We start from the raw sequence: 24,527 nt of genomic DNA, 5'->3' as shown, positions 1-24,527 counted from the left end.
ACTGACAGATTAGGAAGAGTTGTTGGCCGTCGAGGGGGGCTTGCTTTGTCGTCAAGGTGCCCCGGACAAAGGGCCCAGCATCTGGGAACCGTCTGCGGATGCATTTCCCACGTTCTCCGTGGCGCCTTGGTGCCGCTGTTTCCACAATTCGTGGTCTGCCTGGCGCCGCATACCCATCACTGCAACAGTCTACGAAATTGACTTCCACGTAAGACTCAACGTCTTCGTGCTGTGCCGTGTAGTGCGCGGTGGGCAGTGTTTTTCCCTCGCCATGGGATGAACGGGACGTGCCTCTTTCTCCTTTCGTGGGTTGGGAGGGAGGCGGCGTTTCACCTTCCCCTTTTGGGGGCGGAGGTGAAGATGGAAATTTTCATTGGACTGTCCTGGCCTCCATTGTTTTTTCCTACAGGGAACCCTGGGAAGGCCAGGACATAAAATGCGAGCGCTGATGCGCTCCCGACAAGCTCTCACAAGTTCTCTCAAGCTCTCACGAGCTCCGAGAAGCTCCCAGAAGCTCGAGAGCTTCTATGATGCTAACCCCATTATGTAGCAACACGCTACCTGTAAAATAATGTAATAAACGTTACTGTTAACAGCTCCGGGCTCCTCTCCTTGACATCTCCCCGGGTCTCTGGCTGGCTCCGGTCCTCTGGGCAGAACCCTGATTACATCAACTGGATGGCAGCGGTGTGATGCTGCTGACAACTGGAACACATCATCTGGTTAGCAGCAACGGGATGACCCATGCTTGACTCGGGCCTCAACGATATGGTGAGTGCTTGACTTTCTTTGAGTTTTGCCAGGTTTCAGCTTTTGAAGTTTTCTAAATCTGTGTGTAATCTTCTGTGCGTATAGGCTTCGTTGTACCGCTACCATACGTCACAGCTATTCACCATTTTAGTTTTCATGTTCTAAAACTGGCAGTGTTTTACCGTGCGTCTAGGCTTCGCTTGTTCGCTACCTAACGTCACGGCGGGTAGAAAGTCCTCACTCGTGAAGACCATGGAGTTGGTAAAGAAGCTAGAGAGACCAGACCTCTTACTACTGTGTGAAGAGCTGGGAATTAAGGTTGGGAGAGAAGAGAGAAAGCCGCAACTGATTAGGGCAATTCAGGAATGCGGTGCGGAGGATGACGAAATTGAGGAGTGCCGGGAAGAAGTAGAAAAAAGGCAAAAAGAGGCTGAGAAAACCAAAAAGTGGGCCGAGGAAAACGAAAAAAGGGCTGCGGAAGAACGTAGGAGGAGGTCGGTAAAGGCGGTAGACCTTTTGCAGCCGTTCGAAGTCTGCTTAGACATCGCACTTTTTCTTGTTAATTTTGAACGGGCATGCGAGTATGCCAGAATCCCCCTCGAAAGTTGGCCACGAGAATTGCTAACACTTCTCCCGCGCGAGGCCGCCGCTGTAATAGCTAGACTCAGCAGAAAGGATGCTGAAGCGTATGAGAAGGTCAAAGAGGCGCTGTGTGGCAATCGTCGCTTGTCACCAAAAGCATTCCGACAGCGTTTTAGGCATACGCGCAAAGCTAGGGAATCAGACGAGACCACAGCCGTAGCGAGTAGCTCAAAAGAAAAAGAAAAGCAGAAGGCGTTTGAGGCTAGAAAGCCGGTCATTTGCCGCTGTTGCCAGGAGCCTGGTCACCTTTCGTTCGCCTGCCGAAAGCCCAGGAACGTTCTCTCGTTGGTGGATAGCAGCGAAATTAAAGGAGCAGAGAGCGCTAAAGATCCACAGGTCGATAGCCAGGTAGAGATTGTGGGATCGTTCGGACTACCCGTTACTGAGGCTGCCGGGTCACAAAACCTGCCCAAGCATTATCCCTCTTCGAATGACTCGGATATGCTTCTGAGAAAGGGCCTTTGTTTTGGTGACCATACGGCTGAATCTCCAACGAGTCCCACAGCTTGTAAGTCTGCTCCGGAGATTAAGAGCAGCGAGATTCAGGAAATCTTAAATGCTGCTGATCCACGGGTAGAAAGCCACGACCAACGCTCGGGTGGCGGGAAAGAAGCGATAGTTGAAGAGGACAATGCAGTTACGAACAGCTCATTGGTATGCGAGTTGCCTTCTAAAGGAGTAAGTAGCGGCATTGTTCTAGAGAGCGTTGGGCTGTCCGCCAGTCTAGCGACTGTAGGAGAGGATGAATTGCAAGACAGTCATCAACATTGTGCACGCGAGGCAGCTGGCGAGGGTTGTGACGATGGCGATGTTTGTCAGAGGCGGACAAAAAGCTCCAGAATCGGCACCAAGAAGCGTGCCAAACGGAGAAAGCGTCCGAAGGACGGAAAAGCGCCAAAGGTCGTGACACGTTTGAAGAAAGGCTTCAAACGTCGGAGCGAAATCGCGAGAAAGGTGCCGTTGTCATCTCTGACAGGTGTGTATCGCATGCGTCCGACGGCTCGTAAGTCCACTCCTGAAAGGAAAAGCGCAGCGCATTGTACGCGGAAGCGGTCGGAGGATGCATTGATAGGCAAGCATCGAGACTGTGTGCGCGAGGCAGCTGACGAGCATGTTGATGCTGATGAACATCGGAGGGAGATGAAAGTCTCCAAAGTCGGCACCAAGAAGCGTGCAAAACGGAGAAAGCCTCCGAAAGACAGAAAGGCAGCGAAGATCGTGACGCGTTTGAGAAAGGGCTTCAAACGTCGGCGCAAAAAGGCGAGAAAGGTGCGATTGTCATCATTGACAGGTTTCTACCACATGTGTCCGAGCCGTCGAAAGAAAAAGAAAAGAGAAGCGCATGGTTCCCAGAAAGGGTCGGAGGGCAAAGGAGCTTCCCATTCTTCCTTTCACAGAACGTTGAAACAGGTGCGACACCCCGAGGTCGGTGACCTTCGCGAGGTGGCAGGAGGCGACAAAGACATGGAGGAATGTAGTGAGGTTCGACGCATGCGTATCGTACACCCCGCTTGACGAGAAAAGCCTTTTGGGGGCGACCACCGCAAGTGCCGCTTGAAAAGTTGTTGAGGACAGCTGTTAGTTTTCATGGAATGTCGGCTAAGGATTAGTCGAAAAGATTATTTTTGTTTGTTGATTTTAGTTAGGAATTAGTTTTCCTTGTAGTGTCCGCGACTCTTGACGCTTTAGTTCAGCTAGTATTGAACTTTGTTTTCTTTGGCGCTCTATGGTTGTTTTTTTTTTGTTAACCGATATGCATTCTGCAGTCAGCTATCCAAAGGTTAGTGACACGCATCAGAGCGAGTTAAGGGCTTAAGAGATGGGTGCCCTGAATAGGATTATGACAGCTGACTTCAAAGAGTGTTTCTGGCGTTTCCGTTCCTTGCCATGCGTGTAAGTCAGAGTGTCCCACGTGTTGGATAGCGGAACCATAGGAGTTAAGCTGGAAGCTTGCGAGAGGGATAGACTAAGCTAGGCTTTGTGCGAGTTTTTGCAGAGCCGCGCGAAAATTATTTTTGTTTGTTTATTGTTCTTTCCGCGTGCGTTCTGTGTAGGAGCGAATAGGGAAGCGTGAGTCGCTTGGTTATTTGTAAGAATTGTCGTCGCAAAAGCTGAGGTTTGTTGTTTGGACCACGATGTTGGGCAAGTGTCAGTAACGCTGTTGACCCGGCCGTGCCTTTCCAGTTTAACACCAAAGCTTTAGACACATTTTATTTGTATTTTGAGTTCGTGACATGTAATTAGTGTATTGTGTAAATCACTCCCTTTCGTTATTGTATCGCCCGTAGCACCTGCGTGCCTTAGAGGATGTGGCTTTCTCTGGAAACGATACAAATTGTTAGGCTATTGATTTTGTTCATGTTTAGTGTGTCTGTGTTTCTTATGGCTTTTGTTATTTGATCCATGATTTTCACGAGTGAGCGCACCAATTGTAAATTTCTAGGGAGTTTTACCAAAACTGTAACCTGGCATTTCTCGAGGTCAGTTGAGTGCTCTATGTTTGTTGTGCCTCGGGTCTTGCGTGGTTCGTTTCTGGCGTTTGCTGGCCATGGCTCAGGTCCAGAGATTGGTGCAGCCTGCGTCAACGTCTACAAGGGAGCAGATCTACAGTCTCTGCGGAGTGCTTTGGTGCTGCAACCCCTTCGAGACCTCCTGTGACGGTGGACGGGCTGTTATGATCGGCCTGCCTGGCTTGGCGCCGCTTTGACGCATGAGACGTTGCGGCTAAGACTACCCTGTTTTCTTCCGGGTCAGCGGTTCCAGAGATGCACCAAGAGCGGCGACAACACGAAAGTCGTTCGTCTAATTATCTCAGGTTGTCTGCGCCCCTCGTAAAACCCTTTGGGCACGCCTGACCGACTGACAGATTAGGAAGAGTTGTTGGCCGTCGAGGGGGGCTTGCTTTGTCGTCAAGGTGCCCCGGACAAAGGGCCCAGCATCTGGGAACCGTCTGCGGATGCATTTCCCACGTTCTCCGTGGCGCCTTGGTGCCGCTGTTTCCACAATTCGTGGTCTGCCTGGCGCCGCATACCCATCACTGCAACAGTCTACGAAATTGACTTCCACGTAAGACTCAACGTCTTCGTGCTGTGCCGTGTAGTGCGCGGTGGGCAGTGTTTTTCCCTCGCCATGGGACGAACGGGACGTGCCTCTTTCTCCTTTCGTGGGTTGGGAGGGAGGCGGCGTTTCACCTTCCCCTTTTGGGGGCGGAGGTGAAGATGGAAATTTTCATTGGACTGTCCTGGCCTCCATTGTTTTTTCCTACAGGGAACCCTGGGAAGGCCAGGACATAAAATGCGAGCGCTGATGCGCTCCCGACAAGCTCTCACAAGTTCTCTCAAGCTCTCACGAGCTCCGAGAAGCTCCCAGAAGCTCGAGAGCTTCCATGATGCTAACCCCATTATGTAGCAACACGCTACCTGTAAAATAATGTAATAAACGTTACTGTTAACAGCTCCGGGCTCCTCTCCTCGACATCTCCCCGGGACTCTGGCTGGCTCCGGTCCTCTGGGCAGACCCCCGACTACATCAGTAGAACAGAAATTATTCTTCACTCTCTGAGTCCGACATAACTTTGGCGGACAAGCATCTTTTTCTTCTTTTTTTCCGAGCGCAGCTGTTGGCGGTACGCGTGTGCACGCAGACACAGGAGGATGCCATTTTTAATTCCGTTTGCCAGAATGAAGTCGTTTCTCGACCGAAATGCATGCTTTAAGTGAGTTTATAAATTTTTTTACGGAGCCATCTGTCGAAGCAAAAGAGAACTCGGCAAAAGGGATCAGGGTAGCCTAATTGCTGTACCGCGAAACACTTGTTTCAGTGCGGGCGAGCCCAGCTTGTTTTTGGTGGGAGCAGTATAAACCGTGTGGATGAGCTCAGCTCGTCTTCAGTAGGGAAACGGTTAAAGAACTCTATTTGATAAAAATCCTCCAATATTGTGTGTCTCATAATCATGTTGTGGTTTCGCACATAAAATCCCAGAATAATAACTTCTGAAGGTTATTTGTTTACTATCATAAAGGCCCACTAAGGTAGACTTGAAGGTCACCGTAAATGTCAGTACTACTGTCTCATTAGCGCAGTTACGAAGCGCCCACTTAGGAAGCTTGATATTGCCTCAGTATAACTTCCAGCATGCTCATGGTGGCACAAGGAGAGAGAAAGTGCTTACTTTGTAAGATAAATAAGCCTATGTGGCGGACCACAAAATTTTTTTCTTCAGGGGATTCATGAGGCAACAGAGTCTAATAGCAGTTATTATGTAATAAAGCAGCAACGTGCTTCAGGGCCTCTTTAAGTCCTCCTGCATAATGCTTTACAGCCAATTTTTAACAACTGAAAGGTAATAGTATTTAATATGCAGATATCTCCATTCTCCTAAACATGTTAATTCCACTCAACTTTTGTGTGATTCTGTTTTCATTTAATGCACTTAAGTTTTGGGAGGACAAGTGATGATGTGGTAAGATACTGTTTAGCTACTGGAGAAGGAATGGCACAGCTACAGTGTTGAAATGCAATGGCACATAGGCCAGGATTGATTATACTTTGTCTCACAAGTAGCTTGCAGTAGTACTGAAGGTAGGAAATGTACACAGGCAATATCTTCACACAGAAGAATATAGATGAAGACTTGTAGGGGCATGGCAACACTTTTCTAAGTAATCATTGAATGACTTCATTAACGAAGTTCATAGCCTCACGAATGTACTGCTGCAAAAATGTTTAGAATCGGTTAAGTACGAGTGGAGTTACAGGGATTTGTCGCACGCTTTACATGCTTTCTCTCTTCTTTCATACCAGCAAGCATGCTGAAAGCTATACAGCGGGGGATGACAAGGGGGCAAGAAGGTACATCCATTCATCAGCGCGCGTTATGACTTGGGATGGGCGAATATTCGAACGTTTCGAATATTCGAACGAATATTAAAGTATTCGAATTCGCTTCGATAAGAATTTATATTATTCGAAATTTCGAAGTATTCGAAATGAACGAATATTGGGCGCGAGGACCACCACTGGAGACGCGGGCGCTGCAATCGCTATGACGTGCAGGGTTGGATCACGTGACCTCGCCTCGCTCTGGCGAAGGGAAGCGGACGGTTGAATGCGGTGTTTCTAACCGGGATTTCGCGGCGTTTTCGCTTTTGAACAGCGTTGTTTTGCTCTCACTTCTTGTGTGTGGACCCCTATAGACTACACAGTCCTGAAAAGTGAAGTAAAAGTTATCGGCGGCATGGTACTTTTCTGCTCCGTGCCCCAGTGCCCTACGTACGCGAAGGGGCCAGGCGTGAGTGTTCACTTTTACCGCTACCCTGCGTTTTACGAGCATGATGCCGCTGTCACCTGTCTTTTTTTATTGCTATTTCAAGCCTATGGTGTTAAAATGGATACCGACCACGAATATTCACATAAAAACAAGACGTCCCGGCTCCCGCACGAGAGCCTTCTTCACAGTGAAAAATGAATGCGCAAACAGTCCGGTTATGTATGTTTTAAAATATGACATAGGCAACGTGCGGACATGTGTGGAAAGTTGCCGTCATGACGATTAAGCGAGTGCGCCGTTATCTGGAGATTCAAGAAAGCGGAGAAGTCCAGTTCTTTTCTTTTTCCATTATCTTGTCCCAGTCTATTTTTGTGGTCAGTTGCTTCTGTGTGTTCGGCCAGCGTGTTCGATGAAAACTTTCTTACATCATACATTTTGCTAAAAGTTACCTGTCTCACCGACGTAACTTCCACCACGGTCTGCCCCCCCCCCCCCCCCCCCCCCCCCCCCCCCCCCCCCCCCCCGTGATCATTTTAATTGTCCTCGTGTCTTTTCCCGACCTCATGAGTTTCGTTAGACTCTCGACTTCAGTTCATGGGGTTCCTTGCTTATAGATTATTTCTGTAAAACGAGCACATAGCCAGTGTCACTTGTTCTTCTCTATCTTGTTTTATGCTACAGGCGAAAACGTGGCCAGCTTCAAACACTGATTCACCTTACAACAGCAACCGCGAAGGGTCATACTGCTTTTCAATAAGCTTTATAAATACTGGACGCTGGTATTTTCACTGCAACATAAAATTGTCATTTAGACCACGGTAAGTTACACCTTGCGGCATCGCCATTCAAGTGTGCAAGTAATACGTCCGCCTGGCACACAGTGCATTTGCTATTACAATCGAGCCCGAGCGGGACCGTATTTTTCAATCACGATTCGCCTCTTTGTGCAAGCTGGATAACGGATCAATCGTCGAAAATTTTCATCCCGATGTGGCTCGGTGGCGGTGGAAAATGCACCGTGTGACATAGAAAATTCGCTCAATGAGAAGCAACAGATAGATATTAAAATTGTGCCGCAGACAAACTCATGTGAAATGTTATCGAGCTACAACACTGAATGAGGCACGCGCGTGCATATGGCTCTGGTGTTTTTGCCTACAATCATATGAGAAAGGTTGCGGCTGCATGAATCTCTAAGCATGCTGGATTGCTTGCCACAAATCGGAGAAACCGCTTTCATCGTGCTTCATAGGAATGTAAACAGGAATGTAAGTTTCAGATCCTTGTCGTGTCAAGCGCAGCCCGTTTTTATATGCAAACCTACAATTAATGAAGTTGCACGGTTGCACGCATATCTTGCAGCAAAAATATGTTTCTTTGCCGAAAGTACGCGCTAAAGCCCATTCGACGCAAAACGATTCGTTACCTTTTACAAAAGCAGCGTGCTCGGCCCCCCTGGTTTCCATATCGGTGGCTATAGCAGACGACGCCGGCAGTCAGGGCGCTGTCTAAGACATTATGGGGAACGTAACATTTTTTTTCTGAGCAGTTATTTAGCATTTCGTACAGTCAGTGACGAAGCCGCAGCAGTAATTTACTGTCTTCGTCAAAGTGAAGTGCAACAATAATAATTAAAAAGCAGACGCGAAAGTGGCTGAGGGCTGGCGGAGCAATCCAACCTTGCACGTCACAGGGATGCCTCCGCATGGCGGCGCCACGGTATGTCCTCGCGCCCAATATGTATGTTTGACCGCGCATAACCCCCTGTAAAGGTGGTTTCGCTGCAGCATCAGGTTGCTGTACCGTGAAACCTCGCTGCCAGGGGAAATCTGCACTGCCGCGAAGCCACAGTTCAAGGTTAAGTGTACATATTTTTTTTTAATTTAACAGCGTGTTTATGGGCTTATATGCGCTAAGTATAGTAATTTTTAACTTGTAACGTATTGTACCCCTTATAACTCGCACCCTACTGCTATTCAAATTTTGATACCATTCAAGGTTTCTTCCACTTCATTTCAAACCAAAAAAGTGACATTCACTCATACCTAGTTCCAATTCTTGAAAATATTGTGCAAGGGTCATGAAGAAAATGCTCAATTTTTCTTAATAATATGTGGTGAGTACTATTCGAACTATTTGATTCGAAATTATTCGACCAAATCACTATTCGCTTCGGATTCGCTTCGAACCTCAAATTGACTATTCGCCCATCCCTAGTTATGACCTTGAGCAGTTTCTTTTCTTTTCTTTTTTTTTTCTTGCGGCTTGCACCTGTGTCAAGCTGGCAAGTTAGGTGTACTTATGGGGATTACACTTCAGTTAAAGTGCGCTTCACCGAATCTAAATGACGCAAGCGGAGTGTCACTTGCAGAAAAGTATACTTTGGTCGGAGTGCGTTCTATGAGTGCCCTTTGGTGAGTCTCGACTGCATCCGTCTCGTCCGGTATTGACTTGCAACGCTTGTATAGAAGACAGCTGCGTTTTTTGGTGAGAAAAAAAAAAATAACGCAACTTTAACTTTGTCTGTGTGTATGATTAAATGTAAAACAATCTCTCTCTCTTTTTTTTTTTGTAGTTTTCGTCTACATCTCCCAAAAACACACTCATATTCTGTTGCCATTTCCTCTTTGCTACAAGTGCTCTCTGTTTTCCCCTTTAGCACCGCATACCCTAAAGTGTCACTCATGGTTCCGAGGCGTACTCCCCATAAGTGCACTTAACTTGCCCACTTGGCAAAGATCTTACTTTCAGTGTGATCGCTAGCGCATTGATGCTGTGTGATGCAGCGCGGGCACATCGTGGCATCCCGTGGTGACACCGGTAACTATGCAGCTCACGATGCTCAAACGCTCAAGCTCAAGTAAATTCTCAAAAAGCCCACAAAACGTGGGCTTTTTGTTTATGACGCAGTCATGCTGGATTATGGCATCATTTATCGAGAGAATAGTGAGCGATTTCTAGGTGACTTTTAAAATTAATTATAAATTCCAGGCCTTGTACTGCGCTATAATGTTTGGCTCCCATGTTCTCAGGAGCCTCGACTACTAATCAGCGGCATTTTCTGACCATGGCCAAAAAGTGTTTCAGGGCCCCTTTGTCTGAATTGATGGGATTCTAAAGCTTTAGCGTTGCTTGGTACATGACACATACAAAGATAAGTGATAGGTTCGGTGCTCTGTACATACACATTGTATTTCATGAAATATTGTAGCAGCCAGTGCCAACAACCATGATTATGCAGCAGTATGGCACGATCTATACAGCCTGTACCACCCACTTGAATTCGAATTTATTCTTGTTACTTGCTCTCAACTCTGATAGCAAGAAATAACTGGTAAATGGTGAAATAAGCAATTAGTACGTATCTTCTGCTGAGTGTAAAGCATTAAGTATGTTTTGTCATTATTGAGATTTTTTTTTTTTTATGCTGTTAAGCGTAACAGAGCATTGAGCCATAAAAGTAGTTTGATTTCACTGAGTAGTTGGCACCACAGCATTAGCAGCTGTGATGTTTTGTTGATGTAGAGCACTCCAAATGCCTCAATATTCACTGCATCACTATTTTATTGCCCCACTCTAGTATATGTGATGACACTGGTGAGTAAACATCAACTACACGCCGAGCATACAGTGCACAGTGTGGCTGAAAATAGGTATTTGGAGTGGTTTCTGCCCCTACTGTTAGCTGAGGAAGCTGCAAAGCACGGCTGAGAAAGAGTATAAATGAAGTGAAACCCCATTGTTGCATTCATGTAAGCATTGCTTATGGCTCCTGTGCCAAAAGACTTGCATCAGTGCACCAGGGAGGTGTGTATTGACAAACGGTGAGCAGATGCTGAGCAGACAACATGATGCAGGTGAACACGTCAGTGAGTGGCTTCTGCTCTTCCTGTTGTTGATTGTACTGTTATATTTTAAAGTGCATGTTCCAGTTATTTTTTCTACTCTTTGAATTTTCCTTTTGTGCTTTTGTGTTCTTAAAAAAAAGAAAGAAATCTGTATTTTTATATTGCACTACATCTGAGCAAATGTATGGGTGGAGGGACCCTAGTCAGGCAGAGATAATCTGCCTTTAGTCTTTTCAACCTAGGCAAAAAAAAAAAATTTTTTTTTTTGTCTGAATAAACTGAATTGAATTGAATAAGACGTCTTTCATTTTCCACGGTGTTGCAAGGTTACCGATGTGGAGTATAGTTGTGCTGTGTTGTAAGTTGGCGGAAAGATTTATGTCATTATAGAGCGCACATGTGTAGATGAGAACTGCATTGCAGAGGTACATGTACACACTGGAAATTTAGGGGTTGTAATACAGTGCACCAGAAATTGAGGCAGGTGAGCCGGATGGTGCTGTAATTACATGTAGCCAAATCTTGTTTGATTTAAGCTTGTTGGCTGTGCTGCCAACAGAACACAAGGAGTTTATTATAAGTGCACATTGTCCCTTTATTGCTCACACCACATGCATTTCTTTGTAAAAGATCTCAGTTCTCTTTATTTGACGTTAATCGCATTCACCTACTATTTGCAGTGGAGCCAGGCCCCTAGTATGGAAGCTCGAAGAAGTACACTAGGTGTGGCAGTTCTAAACAACCAGATCTATGCTGTTGGTGGCTTTGATGGTTCCACGGGACTGAACAGTGCTGAACGATATGACCCACATACAGAAGAATGGTCAGCAATTGCATCTATGAGCACTCGTCGAAGCAGTGTTGGAGTAGGTGTTTTGAATGGTTAGTGTTGTTCAGTCTTAAGTGCTATTTAGTTTCACATTGTTGTCAGTATGTTAAATACTGTTTGTAAGAGCACATGTCAGCCACCAATACCGTATAAACGCGTGTAAGGGCCGCACTTTTTGTTCAAGAAATGAGGGCCAACTTTCAGGGTGCGGCCCATACACGCAACAGTTTTTTCTTTTTTTTTTAATTTAAAGTAAGAACATCACACCAGTTAGCGAACGAAGAGCGTTTATTGCAGTATACGACATACGTGCTCAATCGTCGTCACTCAGCGAGTCCTCAGACTCGTGGAGTCCGAGATGGTGTGCTGCGAAGCACAGTCACCCAACAAGCAGTCATCTTCAGCGCCATCCAAGCTGTTAGATATCCCGGTGACTTTAAAACTTTGGGACACAATGTCAGTCGACACCGAGCTCCACGCAGATAGGATCCACCCAAGTACAGTCGCAATCGGTGCCCTCTGCAGCCATCCAGTAGGTGTCTGCTCATGGCTGCCGCTTGCCATCTATTCCGTGCACTGCTTTCCTCGGAAAGCGTGCTTATTGCTGTTGGTGTTTTGCAAGGCTTCTTTTTGAGTGCACCAACGTCGAACACACTTCTCGTCAACGTTGAATTTTCTGCCGGCGGCATGTTTCCCATGCTCGAGAGCATACTCGATCACCCTCAACTAATAGCCAGCCGTGTAGCTATTCAGGTGCTTGCCCATCTTGCCAAAACGTGAACGCCGTGTAGAAAACAAGCTAGCACGAAGGTCATTGAACAGTGCGGAACAGCAAATGGCTGGCTGAACTGCACAAACCGAACAACACGAATGCCATCCCAAAGTTGGTGATGCTAATGCCGATGTGCATAGCGCCGATAGCGCGTTTGTATAGAAGTGTGAGAAGCTAAAGATAAAATCCAGCTTTAACCTTTAGTTGCCGGGTGTATGAACACTAATGAAAAAGTAAAAATTTTTAGCCCACTTCATGAACATCTTAACACGAAGAAATATATATATATATATATATATATATATATATATATATATATATATATATATATATATATAATATTCTAGTGATCATGATGATGGTTGCGTTCCCTTGCATCATCTATTGACTACGCCTAGAAGCTCTCACGCGCGCACGCATTTTGAATACATATTGGTTGAGGAAAGAAGTGACATTCACTCATACCTAGTTCCAATTCTTAAAAGCATTGTGCAAGGGTCATGACATAAACATTCATTTTTCATAATAATATGCGCTATATACTATTCGAACTATTCGATTCGAAATTATTCTACCAAATTACTATTCGCTTCGGATTCACTTCGAACCTCAAATTTACTATTCGCCCATCCCTAGTTTATTTGTGACACCAAGGACTAGCTAAGCACATTCAGTCATCTAGTTGTGTTTCTATCAAAGTTGTACGCAACGCGTTACAACTAATCGATTACTTGTAATCACTTACATTTTCTTGTAATTTTGTAACATAGTTGATTACCTTTTCCAAACTGTTATGTTCTGGGTAATTCAATTACATTTTATTGTAATTGATTACCGGTAATTACAAACTTTTTCTTTCCAAAATCAAGCTGCACTGTGAAACGTCGTTAATGCGCGTACTGCCGGGAATGCAGCATAACTACGTACTAAACAGTAGTACGCATTAACCATCAAGTACTAATTTACATCTCCTGACATGCGCCATCACCGCCAACAAAGAAATAAATACAGTGCCACGGCAAATGTCGCCTCAAGTATGTGACGCCTTCCTTTTTGCCAAAGTGCAGAAAAGATTCTGGCTCTCACACGACCATCATCCAATAGCACGTGGTGGTGATGTCAAGCAGCGTTTCAAACCTATTGCAGGGTCCGGGATATGCAGCGACTGACAGAGCGGACAGTGTCGGCTTTCCGCGTTACGTGTGTACGCATCCGCACTGCAATCTGCCAGTAAGCGAAAACTGACACAGTTTCATTTAAATACAGTACGGCCACATGGAGCCGATCGTCCCTGGCTAGTTGGGTGCAGCGCGTCGCCTACTCAGCTCACACAGTCACTGCGGGACGCGTGCGTTTGCCGTGTGAGTGTTCTTCGTACCGACTCCGCTCCAGACCGTGCACAGATGCGGTGATTAGCTAGTTGGGTTATCGCAGCGACAATGAGCTTTCTGCAAGCGATGTGCACTCCGCATCTCCGCGATGCCCTAGCAGTCCTGGTAGCAGATGGAGGTGCGTTTGGGTGGCCCTCTAACTAAATCGAGTGCACTATGCGTGCTGTACCATACGCGCGCACTTGGCATGACAATGTCAGTGCAGTGAGGTTCCTCGGTGCCCATGACGCTCAACTCGGCAACAGCAAGCTGCTTTCGTTTGTACAAAGTGGCGCGCACTTGAACACAGTCCTGCACAACGAGGCGACAGCAATCGGTGGCCCAGCACACTCAGGTTGTCGCCTGTCAAAAGCGTGCAGTAGGCTTAAAGTAGCACTACGCCACACACATGCCCGAGCAGATAGCTGAAAGTGATAAAAGTCGTCGGTGATAAGTCATATTGGCACGTTCAGCAGCGGCCACCATCACGCTTTCGTTCTTTTCCGATGCTTATCCGCAAAGGCGTCGCCGCAATCGCGCAAAAGTCAGAATCATTGATCAACCAATCTCTGCAATTATAGAAAACATGGAAGACCTTTTGTGGCACATTTGGGTGTCGGCAAGTTCAGCGGCGCTATAAACTTTTATGATAGAAAAAGTTATCGCGGTACGCAGGGTGCGCACTAACTGGTAGGCATAGGACGAACCAACACGACAGCGGATGCGTTAATCTCTATGAGACTCTGTCGGGGATTCGGTGCAACTATGTTTTAATCGCTAGTGTGTTTAAAGCGGGGACATATTAACGAGGTTTGACTGTAACCAGTCTTGTACTGCAGTTCTTGTTCCAAAAAATATGGGACCGCTCTGTAGGGACGTCCCATCCTGTTGGACGAGGGGGGGTTCCTACAGAGCCTATTTTTTTCACCTTTTCCTTGGCCTTACCTGTAACGCCTTACCCAAGTGCCAGCAACAGTGAAGTGCAATGCGTCATACAGGACATGGACACTGGCATTGAAGCACTGCGCAACTACAAGCTGGTGCGCAATGTGTTCCTATGTTATAATACCACCCTTCCCTCCAGTGCATGTATATTGAGAGAGTATTCAGTGTAGCAGCTGATATCTTAACGAGAAAACATGGAAGAATCAACATTGACATTTTTGAAAAACAACTGCTGTTGAAAGCTAAGAACGTGTAACACTATATCACAAAAACCACAGTAAGTCTCCCAGCCTTCACGTAAGCCTCCAGCCTTCTCTCTACCATGCAAGCCACAGTAGTTCGTTGTAGTTGAAGTAAGCTTGTGTTATTGTGTTACGGCAATAAAATTTTGAAGGAAAGTAATGCAAAAGTAATCGATTACATTTCTGTATTTGCTCAGTTATATTTCTGGTGCTGTAATTGACCACTTTAATCAATTACATTTTCAAGGAAGTAATTGTAATTATAATCGGTTACTTATTTTCTGTAACGTGTTCAAGTCTGGTTTTTATTGATAAGCGGCACCACACAAAATGGAACTCTGACCAAACTTATTTTTATTTTTCGCAACAACAAAAATGGCATTGTCTTTAGGCGGTGTCCCTTCCCAAGGTGGGAAGTTTTCTGAACAAGTCAGGACCTCATAGTGTGACTTCCCTGTTGTCACTTTCCGCAATATATTGCTGCCACATATACATGGCAAGAGCCTAAGGGATGCTCCCTCACATGTGCATAAAGATAAAAAGAGGCACAAGTAAAAGCAGAAAGGAACCTCGAATGTGATATCAACACAGACTCCATGCCAGACATTGCCTTGAAACCCAAGACCTTAGGACCCAGACGCGTTACCGTTGCCCTATTTTTTTTTCTTCACTGATTGGCTTTTCTCCTAATTTGCACTTTGGGTTGTGTTTAAAACCCCTTTTCATTTATGTTTATTGGCTTTAAACCTGGTATGCTTCGGCAGGAACAGGTATTTCCCATGACTTTATTTTGACTACACAGACAGCCATGACTACACAGTCAAGCCTTTCAAGTAACTCTTTGTCGTATACGACAGTCTAGAGCTCGATACCAAACCAAGAATGTGGAAATACATGAAGTTTTTGTAGCTGTTTTCCTTGAACAACATTCCATATATGCTGATGCAGCTCTACAGTGATTTTCTTGCATGAGAAGTTTTAGTGTTATTTCACAAAGAAAAACATTCACTTAAAGTAGTTTCTGGACATGCCTTTGTGTGCTGATTTTTTTGGGCACTTCAGTGAATTCAGCAACATTCTTTGAAAAATATATTGTTTTAGGCAATGGGTTAATCCGTTTTGACACCCATCTTGCTGGATACCATTGGGGAATAAATTGTTGATTAGTTCACGCAGTTTTGGAGCTACCGGAACGATGCTTAAGTAGTGCCCATTCTAATACCTGTGTCTGAGGCAAACAAGGCGCAAAAATAGCAGGAATGTGGAGGCTTGAATTTGTCAACAGTGCCCTCACAAAGACCGGTCTCTTTCACCGCCCGCAGTTGATCGATTTTTTTCTCAGCTATTGCGACAAAGTGTGCAAGTTATCTTAACATGTTTGAATACTAAAAGCTATATGTGCAACTTCGAGTAGTACAGTTGAACCCCCTTATAAGAGGCACTGACATAACAGACAGTTGGTTCTAAGAGACACCATTAACCCACATGGTTGGCTGCCCTCTCTCTCCCATTAACTGTATCTTTTATGTATGTAGAAGACAAATGGTTGTAAAGGACAAGTTGTTATTCACTTTGGGTCAACAATCTTGCTTGTAATAGATATTTTAATTTTAACTGTATGACCATAGGCTGCTAATTGCAGTTGCATCCATTGTGGAAATAAAAGGAAATGTGCACTCACTGTTTACTATAACTTAAGCAAACACAGACTGGCTCAGTCAGCTATAAAAAGAAGTTCCTGTAATGGAAATGGGTTGCAGCGAAGTACTTCAACCTTTCCAAAGGTACAAGTGCAACTGCACATGCAGGCGTCTGTCACACCAAAAATAACCAGGAATGTGTGGTGGACTCTTTTGTTAGTGCTATTCCTAATAAAGAAGCATTGCATATGTAGTGTTCGTAAGACTGAAGTATAGCCAGAGTGCATGCAGACACTGCCTCTTACACTGTGCTCCATTAAGGTAAATGTGAGCGAAGCAATCAGCTGCACCTTGGCTGGTGTGAACAAGCCATCATGCCAACTTCCAAGAAAGCGCGGCAGTAGCCAAGTAGTGTGAGAGAGTTGTGCTGAAGAAAACATGGGTACTGTTTTGTGTGCAGCAATCCACCAAGTAAATTGCATAGTATTGAAACAAATGGTATATAATAAAAAATTGCAAAAGGCTGTAGTCTTCTTTTGTGCCTATTTTAGCTGCAGTGTGCCTATATCAAAATAGGGGTTGATCAGACAATGAGAACATGGTACCCTGCTTATAAGAGACCCCTCATATATGGGACAAGAACTGCTTCCCGGTGCACGTCTCTCATAAGGGGGTTCAACTGTACTGTAATCTTTTTGCTTATTGAGTGCTGCTGTTTTTGCTGCAAATAGATCTGGTTGTCGTTCCCAGAAACATTATTTTTAAAGCTTCAAATATTGCTGAATTATTAAGGATGCCATGTATTTTTTTTCATAATTGTGTGCGCTTTTGTTTCTGTCTTTATCTTCATTGTGTGATAACAGGCCTCCTTTATGCTGTCGGTGGATATGATGGGGCATCACGACAGTGCTTAAGTTCAGTCGAGCGTTATGATCCCAAGGAAGAGGAGTGGTCCCTTGTAGCTGATATGTCTGCAAGGCGCAGTGGTGCTGGCGTTGGGGTCCTGGAAGGAGTGCTTTACGCTGTGGGTGGACATGATGGACCATTGGTGCGCAAAAGTGTTGAGTGTTACCATCCTGACACTAATTCTTGGTCCCATGTGCCAGACATGGCCCTGGCCAGGCGAAATGCAGGTCAGTGCAGCCTCTTCACAATTGTAATTTTTGTTTCTACTGCACGCCCATTTGAAAATTTTGATAGCATATTTTTGATAAATTCACTCATAATGAAGCCCCTTTACTCAACAAACTTTGTCCAAAAATTGCCCTCTGGGCTGTAATGCATATGCACCAGGTTTACCATTTGGTGTGTTGTTGCAGTGTGCTCTAGTTAATATTAATACAGGCCCAAAAGGTACCCCCAGGCCAGCGCCGAAAAGCACAGGTGGTGTTTTTCTATCTTTCACTTTGGCTAGTGAACAGCATGCGACATTGTGTTGGCTTAGAATTGTTATTTATCTGCTAGTACCGATTTCAAGAACTTCATGACATCTGGGCCTTTTCCTGTACTCTCTGTCCATCTTGTGATATGTTAAGCCAATTGCATGTATTTCACATTGTGCTCATCCTTGTACTAGCTATATATGATGTGTGCTGCCTCAACATTGACCTGGATGAATATGTGGGCATACATGCCAAGAAACACAGTTTGTTCTATGCCGATTGTTTTGTTTTAATTCTCAGCTTCTCTTTCTCTGCTAGGTGTCGTGGCAATGGACGGTTTACTGTATGTTGTAGGTGGGGATGATGGATCATCCAACCTTTCTTCTGTTGAAGTCTACAACCCGAAGACCAAAACCTGGAACATCCTGAGCACATTCATGACCATTGGTCGTAGCTATGCTGGTGTGACAATCATTGACAGGCCGCTTTAAATCCCAGATTATCGCCTGAAGTTGTGGTTAGACCACAGGAGGAGGTGTGAAGCTTGATGTGCAGCAACAGTCACTGTGCTGAAAAGGCTACCCTAAAGAGGGCTTTCTTTCCACGTGGTTCCAGTGATAAGTGGCCTAGACTCCTGAGCAAGAACTGTTCAGTGTGATTACTTACCTTTATTCCAGCAGCACAGAATGTGAATGCATAGGACAGTATGTACATTAATTAGCAGTGTATTGGAAAGCACTGTCATTTGCTTATGGCAATAGTCTTTCAAGACACTTTTCTATGTGCACCTTTCGGAGTTAGCTGAAATCAAATACTACTTTATCAAGCTATGTTCGATATTTCATGCATTCCAGATGGGAGCAATTTGCAAAACTTAAGGCGTGTAGGCTGGCTCTGCTAGACTTGTACGTTGTGCCAGAGGCGGCAGTGTGAACAGTCTCTAACAGTATGAAACATAACTGCGAATGTCGGTTCTACTTTTTTTATGGCCAAGTCCTTTTAAATTGATGTGTAATGCAAATATGGATGAATGCACTGGCTTTGCCAGGGAATAAATATGAACAGAGTAAATGGGGCACAGATTTGTAAAAAGCACTTTGGTTTTATCGAGGATCACCTTCACTTGCCACGTTTGCTTTGTTGAAGGGTAGCATAGGTGATATTCTGGAATGCAAGAGCTAATTGGCTAGGATATAAGTAAGTGAGCATCAGAATGCCATGCCTACCCCTTCGTGTTGAACCACTCTTTTTTCATACTGCACGTCTGCTTGGTCCCTTGCTGTGATCTTAACTTCAAGAGAACACTTTTACAAATACACACGGTGACTGCCAAATCACCTAGGTAAATTTTTTTTCATTTGACTCACAGCGAGACAGATTTTAATGTGCATTATTTTCTCTCTTTCAAAAGGCGATATGGATAGGCACCAAGACATGAAATTAGACATACTATAGCACAAACTGTAATTGTTTACAGAGCATGTGCAAAGGCTCAAGTATTTTACCTTGTATAGATTGATTTAGTGCACTGTCTTTTATCAGCATTCTTAAACCTTGTTACATATGAGGGAAAAAAAGACGTTTCAAATATGCTTGCGAAGATTGGTTTGCTGCGTTAAACAGACACAGCATAAAGGCCAGCTCATATTACTCATGAGATGCAGTTATTATGTCTTGCAGAGTTCTGTTTACAAGTCAGTAAAATTGACCCTGTGCTTTCATGTGTAAAAAAATTGTGTGTATGTATATATAAAAGTATGTATATGGTTTGATATAAAGATGGTTGCTGGTTGAATGTGTGTACTGTTCCATTTGTTTTGTTGGTATCAGGAAAATGAGATGGGGCATGTGCCATAATAGGTGCAAATCCCCCAGCCATTGCATATCATGCACTTGCTTTATATGCTAATAAACTTACAGGCTTGCTGTCGTTTATCCAGGCAACCTAGCTAAGTTAGCATCATTGCAATGAAAATGCACAAAAAGCAAGAACATTCAAATTATTTCTGCATATGTTGCCTGTTCCTTGGTGTCCTCTGCATAATGTGTCGAGTGCAATCATTCCTGTAAAACACTGAAAAATTTTCACAATAAAATGCCATTGTGTAATTTTGCACTTAACAATTGAAGCGCTTGTAGATAAGTTGAGCTGTTTGCACTACAGTATGGCCATATGTTCTTGAGTAGTGGCACGCTTGTATTCAAAGCACAGCTCATGAGTAGCAAGGTGGCCAAGAGATAGTGCAGGAACCCAAGAGTTGGCACATACTATATATTTGTGCAGTATTGGCATATTATTCGTTGACCACACAGGCATGTCCCAGTGAAGCATGTGTCAAACTTCTATGTAATGTCTAGCATTGGTAGGGACTCTGGCCTGCAAGCAGGTTTCGCAGTCCTCTCTCATAACCCTCAGCTACTCACAGAAGCCTTCAGAATGTATGCATGCACGTGATAGAAAAAAAAGAGTGATTTTGTTGACAGCATTTTCTCTTCTGTCACACGAGCCTGGTGATGTAAAGCTGAGGTCTTTTATTGTGTTCTTCAGGTAATGGACATAATACATATATAATGATCTTGCAGTCATAGTAACCTTTTCATGGCCAAAAGAAAAGAAAAATGTGCCAAAATTACTGAAAATTTTTTTTCGCTGAATTTGTAGACCGTGTTTTTCCTAATAAAACGGTACCGTTCTTTCAATTCAATGGGGTTGATTTATTTCACTAACCGCGTCGAAAAAGATAACTCAAAGGTGGCTTCACCGCATGGCAATACAATGAAAAATGGCAATGAAATGAAAGCCGAGACACAAATGTCCGAAGATGGACAAATGTGACCATATAGCGTCAAGAAACACAAGTATTGACGAGTATAGTCTTCGTTGATTCCGTGTGGGACCAATTTTTGTTGATGACGAGTATAGCCGTCATCGGTTATTTCGTTAGAAAATCTCATGACGACTATACTTGTCAACGGTCAGTACATACACAACGGGTAGTACATACACTGCTGAGGTGGTTTTTTTTTTCTTTTTGGAAGAACTGATTATTTACAGCATTCAAAGCAACATTCTAAGACATAACAAGTAGTAAGGCCTTCAAGTTTGGGGCAGGTGGTCTTTGAGTCAAGTTGCTGGCTCTGTACAGTATGTACAGGAACATTCTCAAATGACTTTGGTTACCACTGCATAACAAAGGAAAAAAAAAGAAACATTTGATCATTATTGGGAATAATGTCGAGGAGCAGTACAATAAGCTCTGGTTATTTCAACTCCAGTTAACTTCAATTTTTCAGTTAATTTATGCAGAGTTGACTCACGCTAAATTTGAACATTACTGCTCAGCATTCACATGCCCGAGCCCAGTGCATTAACTCAACGGCTGTAGCATCCCTTGGCCACACAAGCCAGTGAAATGCATAGAAGACATTATCTCCTAAAAACACAGATTTTCTTGTCTACTTTTGGCAAACTGCAGAGCAAGAACAGCAGCTCACAATCAATGAGCCCCGTGTCCCATACTTAAACACATGCCTTTTGTACAGGAAAATTGGTCCAAATACTGCCTGCGCATTACAATGCGCCGCTGCACTGCTGCATTTGTGGCAACAGCCTACCACTGTAGCTAGCGTAGTCTTGGGACACTGAACTGTTTACATCCTTGAGGGCATATTTTGCCCCCAATGTGCATTCCCTTTGAAAACTCGGCTGGTTATTCTCTACCAAGCATTCTATTTCATGCTGATAATGTACATGTTGCTCATGACCTGGAAGTACCATGCTCATGCATTGACGAAAGGTGCACAAGATGATTATTCTTTGTGGTTGCAAACTTTAGGTACACTCTAAAAACATTTTACACTCCTTGGAACTTGCTTTTGTCAAACAGCCATAGTAGTCATCTTGCATGTCTTTCCTTGCTTTAATGTCCTGCACACTGTACTTTATAAATGTAAAAAAGTCCATTCTTGATAGGAAAGTAGCAAGCGTAGCATTTTTCAAGAATATAAATGCAACTTAGCCAGATAACGATTGTTGTGTGACAAAGATATATGCCTTAAAAGGTGCCAATGTTTTTACAACGTAGAATCGCAGCCACTACTCGCTGCTTTCAGGCTTAGTGAAAACTCATTCAAAACATTTTTTATGCTAAGCTAGTGGCAACTGGTCCCATCATCTGCTTTTGTTGCTCTGGAGACTGATTTTATTTCCATGAAAGGCAGAAGGATTGACCTGAGCTGGTACACTTGTGATATTTCGCCTTCATCTCAGCTACTCCAAACTGTAAATAGGCAAGTGGGTGAAACTGCTTGCGTCAGCAGTTTCCAGGGCATCAAGCAATAGCGAGGCCAAACGGTTTGCTTGATTTTATAGTGGGTACAAGGCGATGTTGCATTGCAGAACATTTTCCTATTTTTGACATGTTAGAAGTGTAACAAGACTAACAGCGTCTTACAATGCAAAGTTCTGCAGCTGTAGATGAGTTGAAATTTAAATTTCCTGGCAATGCCAGATTCAGCCATAGTGGCAGGTGGTGTCTGTACCACCCGTGTTAGTCATTTCAGCAAGAAACACTGGGCTTCTTTGCAGCAGATATTTCATGCCTCAACAGTGGCCTGTGCACTGTCCAGGAGTGTATTTTGTGGATGATGGTGGCCTGTAATGGCATGACACGCAACTGCTGCTCTTCATAAACCCCTATTCTGGATTGGGTGATGAAATGCATTGCAGGATAAACTGCCGAAGTGATATGTATCGGCATGCTCAACCATCCCCTTTCCAATTGTAACAAAGTAGTTTGATAAATGATCGATATCAAACGAAGATAGCAACACAAAAAAGATTAATTGTGCAGCAAGCAGAAATAAATTTCCATGTTGTTATATTAAGGTCCAGAGGCCTTACACCATTTTTTACTGAAAAAAAAAAAATTTTTTCTTGCACATTATTGTGCTGTGGCAGTCCACACGCACTGGGCCTCCGGAGACTTGATAAACCACAGACCCGAATATGTAGTCGTGCGTGATCAGTTTGGCAGTAAAAAACTCCTCAGATCCCACGCATTGTGGGAATCGGTTTCATGTGAAGCAGTCAGCGAGTACTTCTATGCTGTATTTTATGGCTTTGAGCCAAGCATTACGAGGTGGATCGACATGTTTTTGTAAGTCTAGTAGCTGTGTACACATCGTGGGCTTACCAGGCACGTCAACAACACTGGCGATTAAAGGGTAACTTATGGTGCGACGTTACGTCAGCCCTCACGTTAGAGTATACGTCTGCATTATCGAAACTAAGTGCACTTTATGGTGCAATCGTGAATATCATACATAATTTTCGTTAATGTATTGTTCCGGGGTCGAGCAACGTTTCAATATAGCTTGCTGAATCATAGGAATACAAATGTAATGTTGACTGCTACAAAAGCGGAGCCAACACTGGAACCACTGACATTAATCTGATAGGACACCTGTATCGTAGGAGTACATATGTAGTGTTTATTGCTTTCTTGTAAAATGAGATAGCCAGCGCCCCAACCACAATCAATGTTGCACCGCCACGCCCCGCCACGGTAGTCTAGTGGTTATGGCGCTCGGCTGCAGAACCGAAGGTCGCGGGATCGAATCCCGGCCGTGGCGGCTGCATTCTCGATGGAAAATGTTTGTGGCCCGTGTACTTAGATTTAGGTGCACGTTAAAGAACCCCAGGTGGTCGAAATTTCCAGAGCCCTCCACTACGGCGTCCCTCATAACCATGTCGTTGTTTTGGGACGTTAAACCCCAGACATTACTATTAGTTGCACCGCCATTACGCCTGCATAGGCCGTTTTTCCAAACCAGTTTATAGACCTGGCGTGGCTCTGTGGTGAATACCCGATTGGCACGCAGAATGCTTGGATTCAATTCCTGCTGGGATCCCAACTTTTATTCTTTCCATTTGTCGGGTCAACACCGCCAATGTCGGTTTTTCTTAACGCTCTCGCATTTAAATGACCAGTGTCTGTTCTTGCCGTTCCAGGGCAGAAATAAACTGTCAATCACCTGTGGCGCATACCTATACGCTGCGGCCCGTGGAAACATGTATGTGCCACACGTGTCTGGAGGAAAGGGTTTGAAGAGTACGCGACAAGTTTTTTCACATTATTCATGTCATGATCTAACAGTCATATTCGTCAAATCCTCTTACCTTCCCATGCCAATTTTGGTCTACACCAAATTAAGGAGGCAATCATGAGAGCACACAGATGTACACGGCTATATATAGATAGATGGATAGATAGATATGTAGATAGAAATGCTCAAAGTGCCAAAGGTTCGCTAAGAAATGCTTTGCATTTAAAATAATAGAGCCCCCAAGTGGACACAGCAAAGGTGGTCTACTCAACTGTGCAAAAGAGCCTGGGCAGCATTCAGCCGTCAGATGGTGGACAGCAGTAACGCACGCACAATGCTTGATATGCCAACTATGTGTATATGGTCAATACAGTGGTCTGATCAAGTGAAACTGTCAGTGTAATCTTCAAGCAATGTTCAAGGAGCTTCAGCTCAACAATAAGGGAAGCTTTAATTCCTCCACCTCCAGCAAAGCTATTCATTTTACCGCCACTTTCAATGCTTCACCTTGTAAATGATACCCAACCCCTTCCTCACATATTTCAGGTTGGGATGCATCTTTTTCCACAACTTAAACTGGGCGTGCAGTCAAGTTAGCACTTCCCAATAAAGCAGTCCTCATTTCTGTCTGCCTTTTAATGCAACACATGAAGATTGAATAACTAACACTAACCATCAATTCCTTATCAGCGACTCCGACATGCTTTTGATGACCTGCTTTGCCTCGAGC

At 44.4% G+C, this 24,527-nt stretch overlaps 1 protein-coding gene and 1 non-coding gene across 2 annotated transcripts in view; both read left to right on the top strand.

Moving 5' to 3' along the window:
* The window catches only part of LOC119397629 (ring canal kelch homolog), a 37,692-nt gene extending 18,208 nt beyond the window's left edge, over positions 1-19,484 (top strand). The window contains exons 8-10 of the mRNA XM_037665059.2: positions 11,190-11,391; positions 17,171-17,440; positions 18,008-19,484. Coding sequence (XP_037520987.1) covers positions 11,190-11,391; positions 17,171-17,440; positions 18,008-18,180 — 645 coding nt within the window. The 3' untranslated portion in view covers positions 18,181-19,484. The remainder of the gene's footprint in view (positions 1-11,189; positions 11,392-17,170; positions 17,441-18,007) is intronic.
* A 3,766-nt stretch (positions 19,485-23,250) lies between these two features.
* Positions 23,251-23,323, top strand: Trnac-gca (transfer RNA cysteine (anticodon GCA)). The gene has a single exon. It is a non-coding gene; the product is annotated as a tRNA-Cys (tRNA).
* Positions 23,324-24,527: the final 1,204 nt, after the last annotated feature.

This window comes from Rhipicephalus sanguineus, chromosome 1 (genome assembly GCF_013339695.2).
Source record: "Rhipicephalus sanguineus isolate Rsan-2018 chromosome 1, BIME_Rsan_1.4, whole genome shotgun sequence".
Lineage (NCBI taxonomy): Eukaryota > Metazoa > Arthropoda > Arachnida > Ixodida > Ixodidae > Rhipicephalus > Rhipicephalus sanguineus.
The sequence above is the reverse complement of the archived record's forward strand: the minus strand, read 5'-3'. Positions and strand labels throughout refer to the sequence as shown.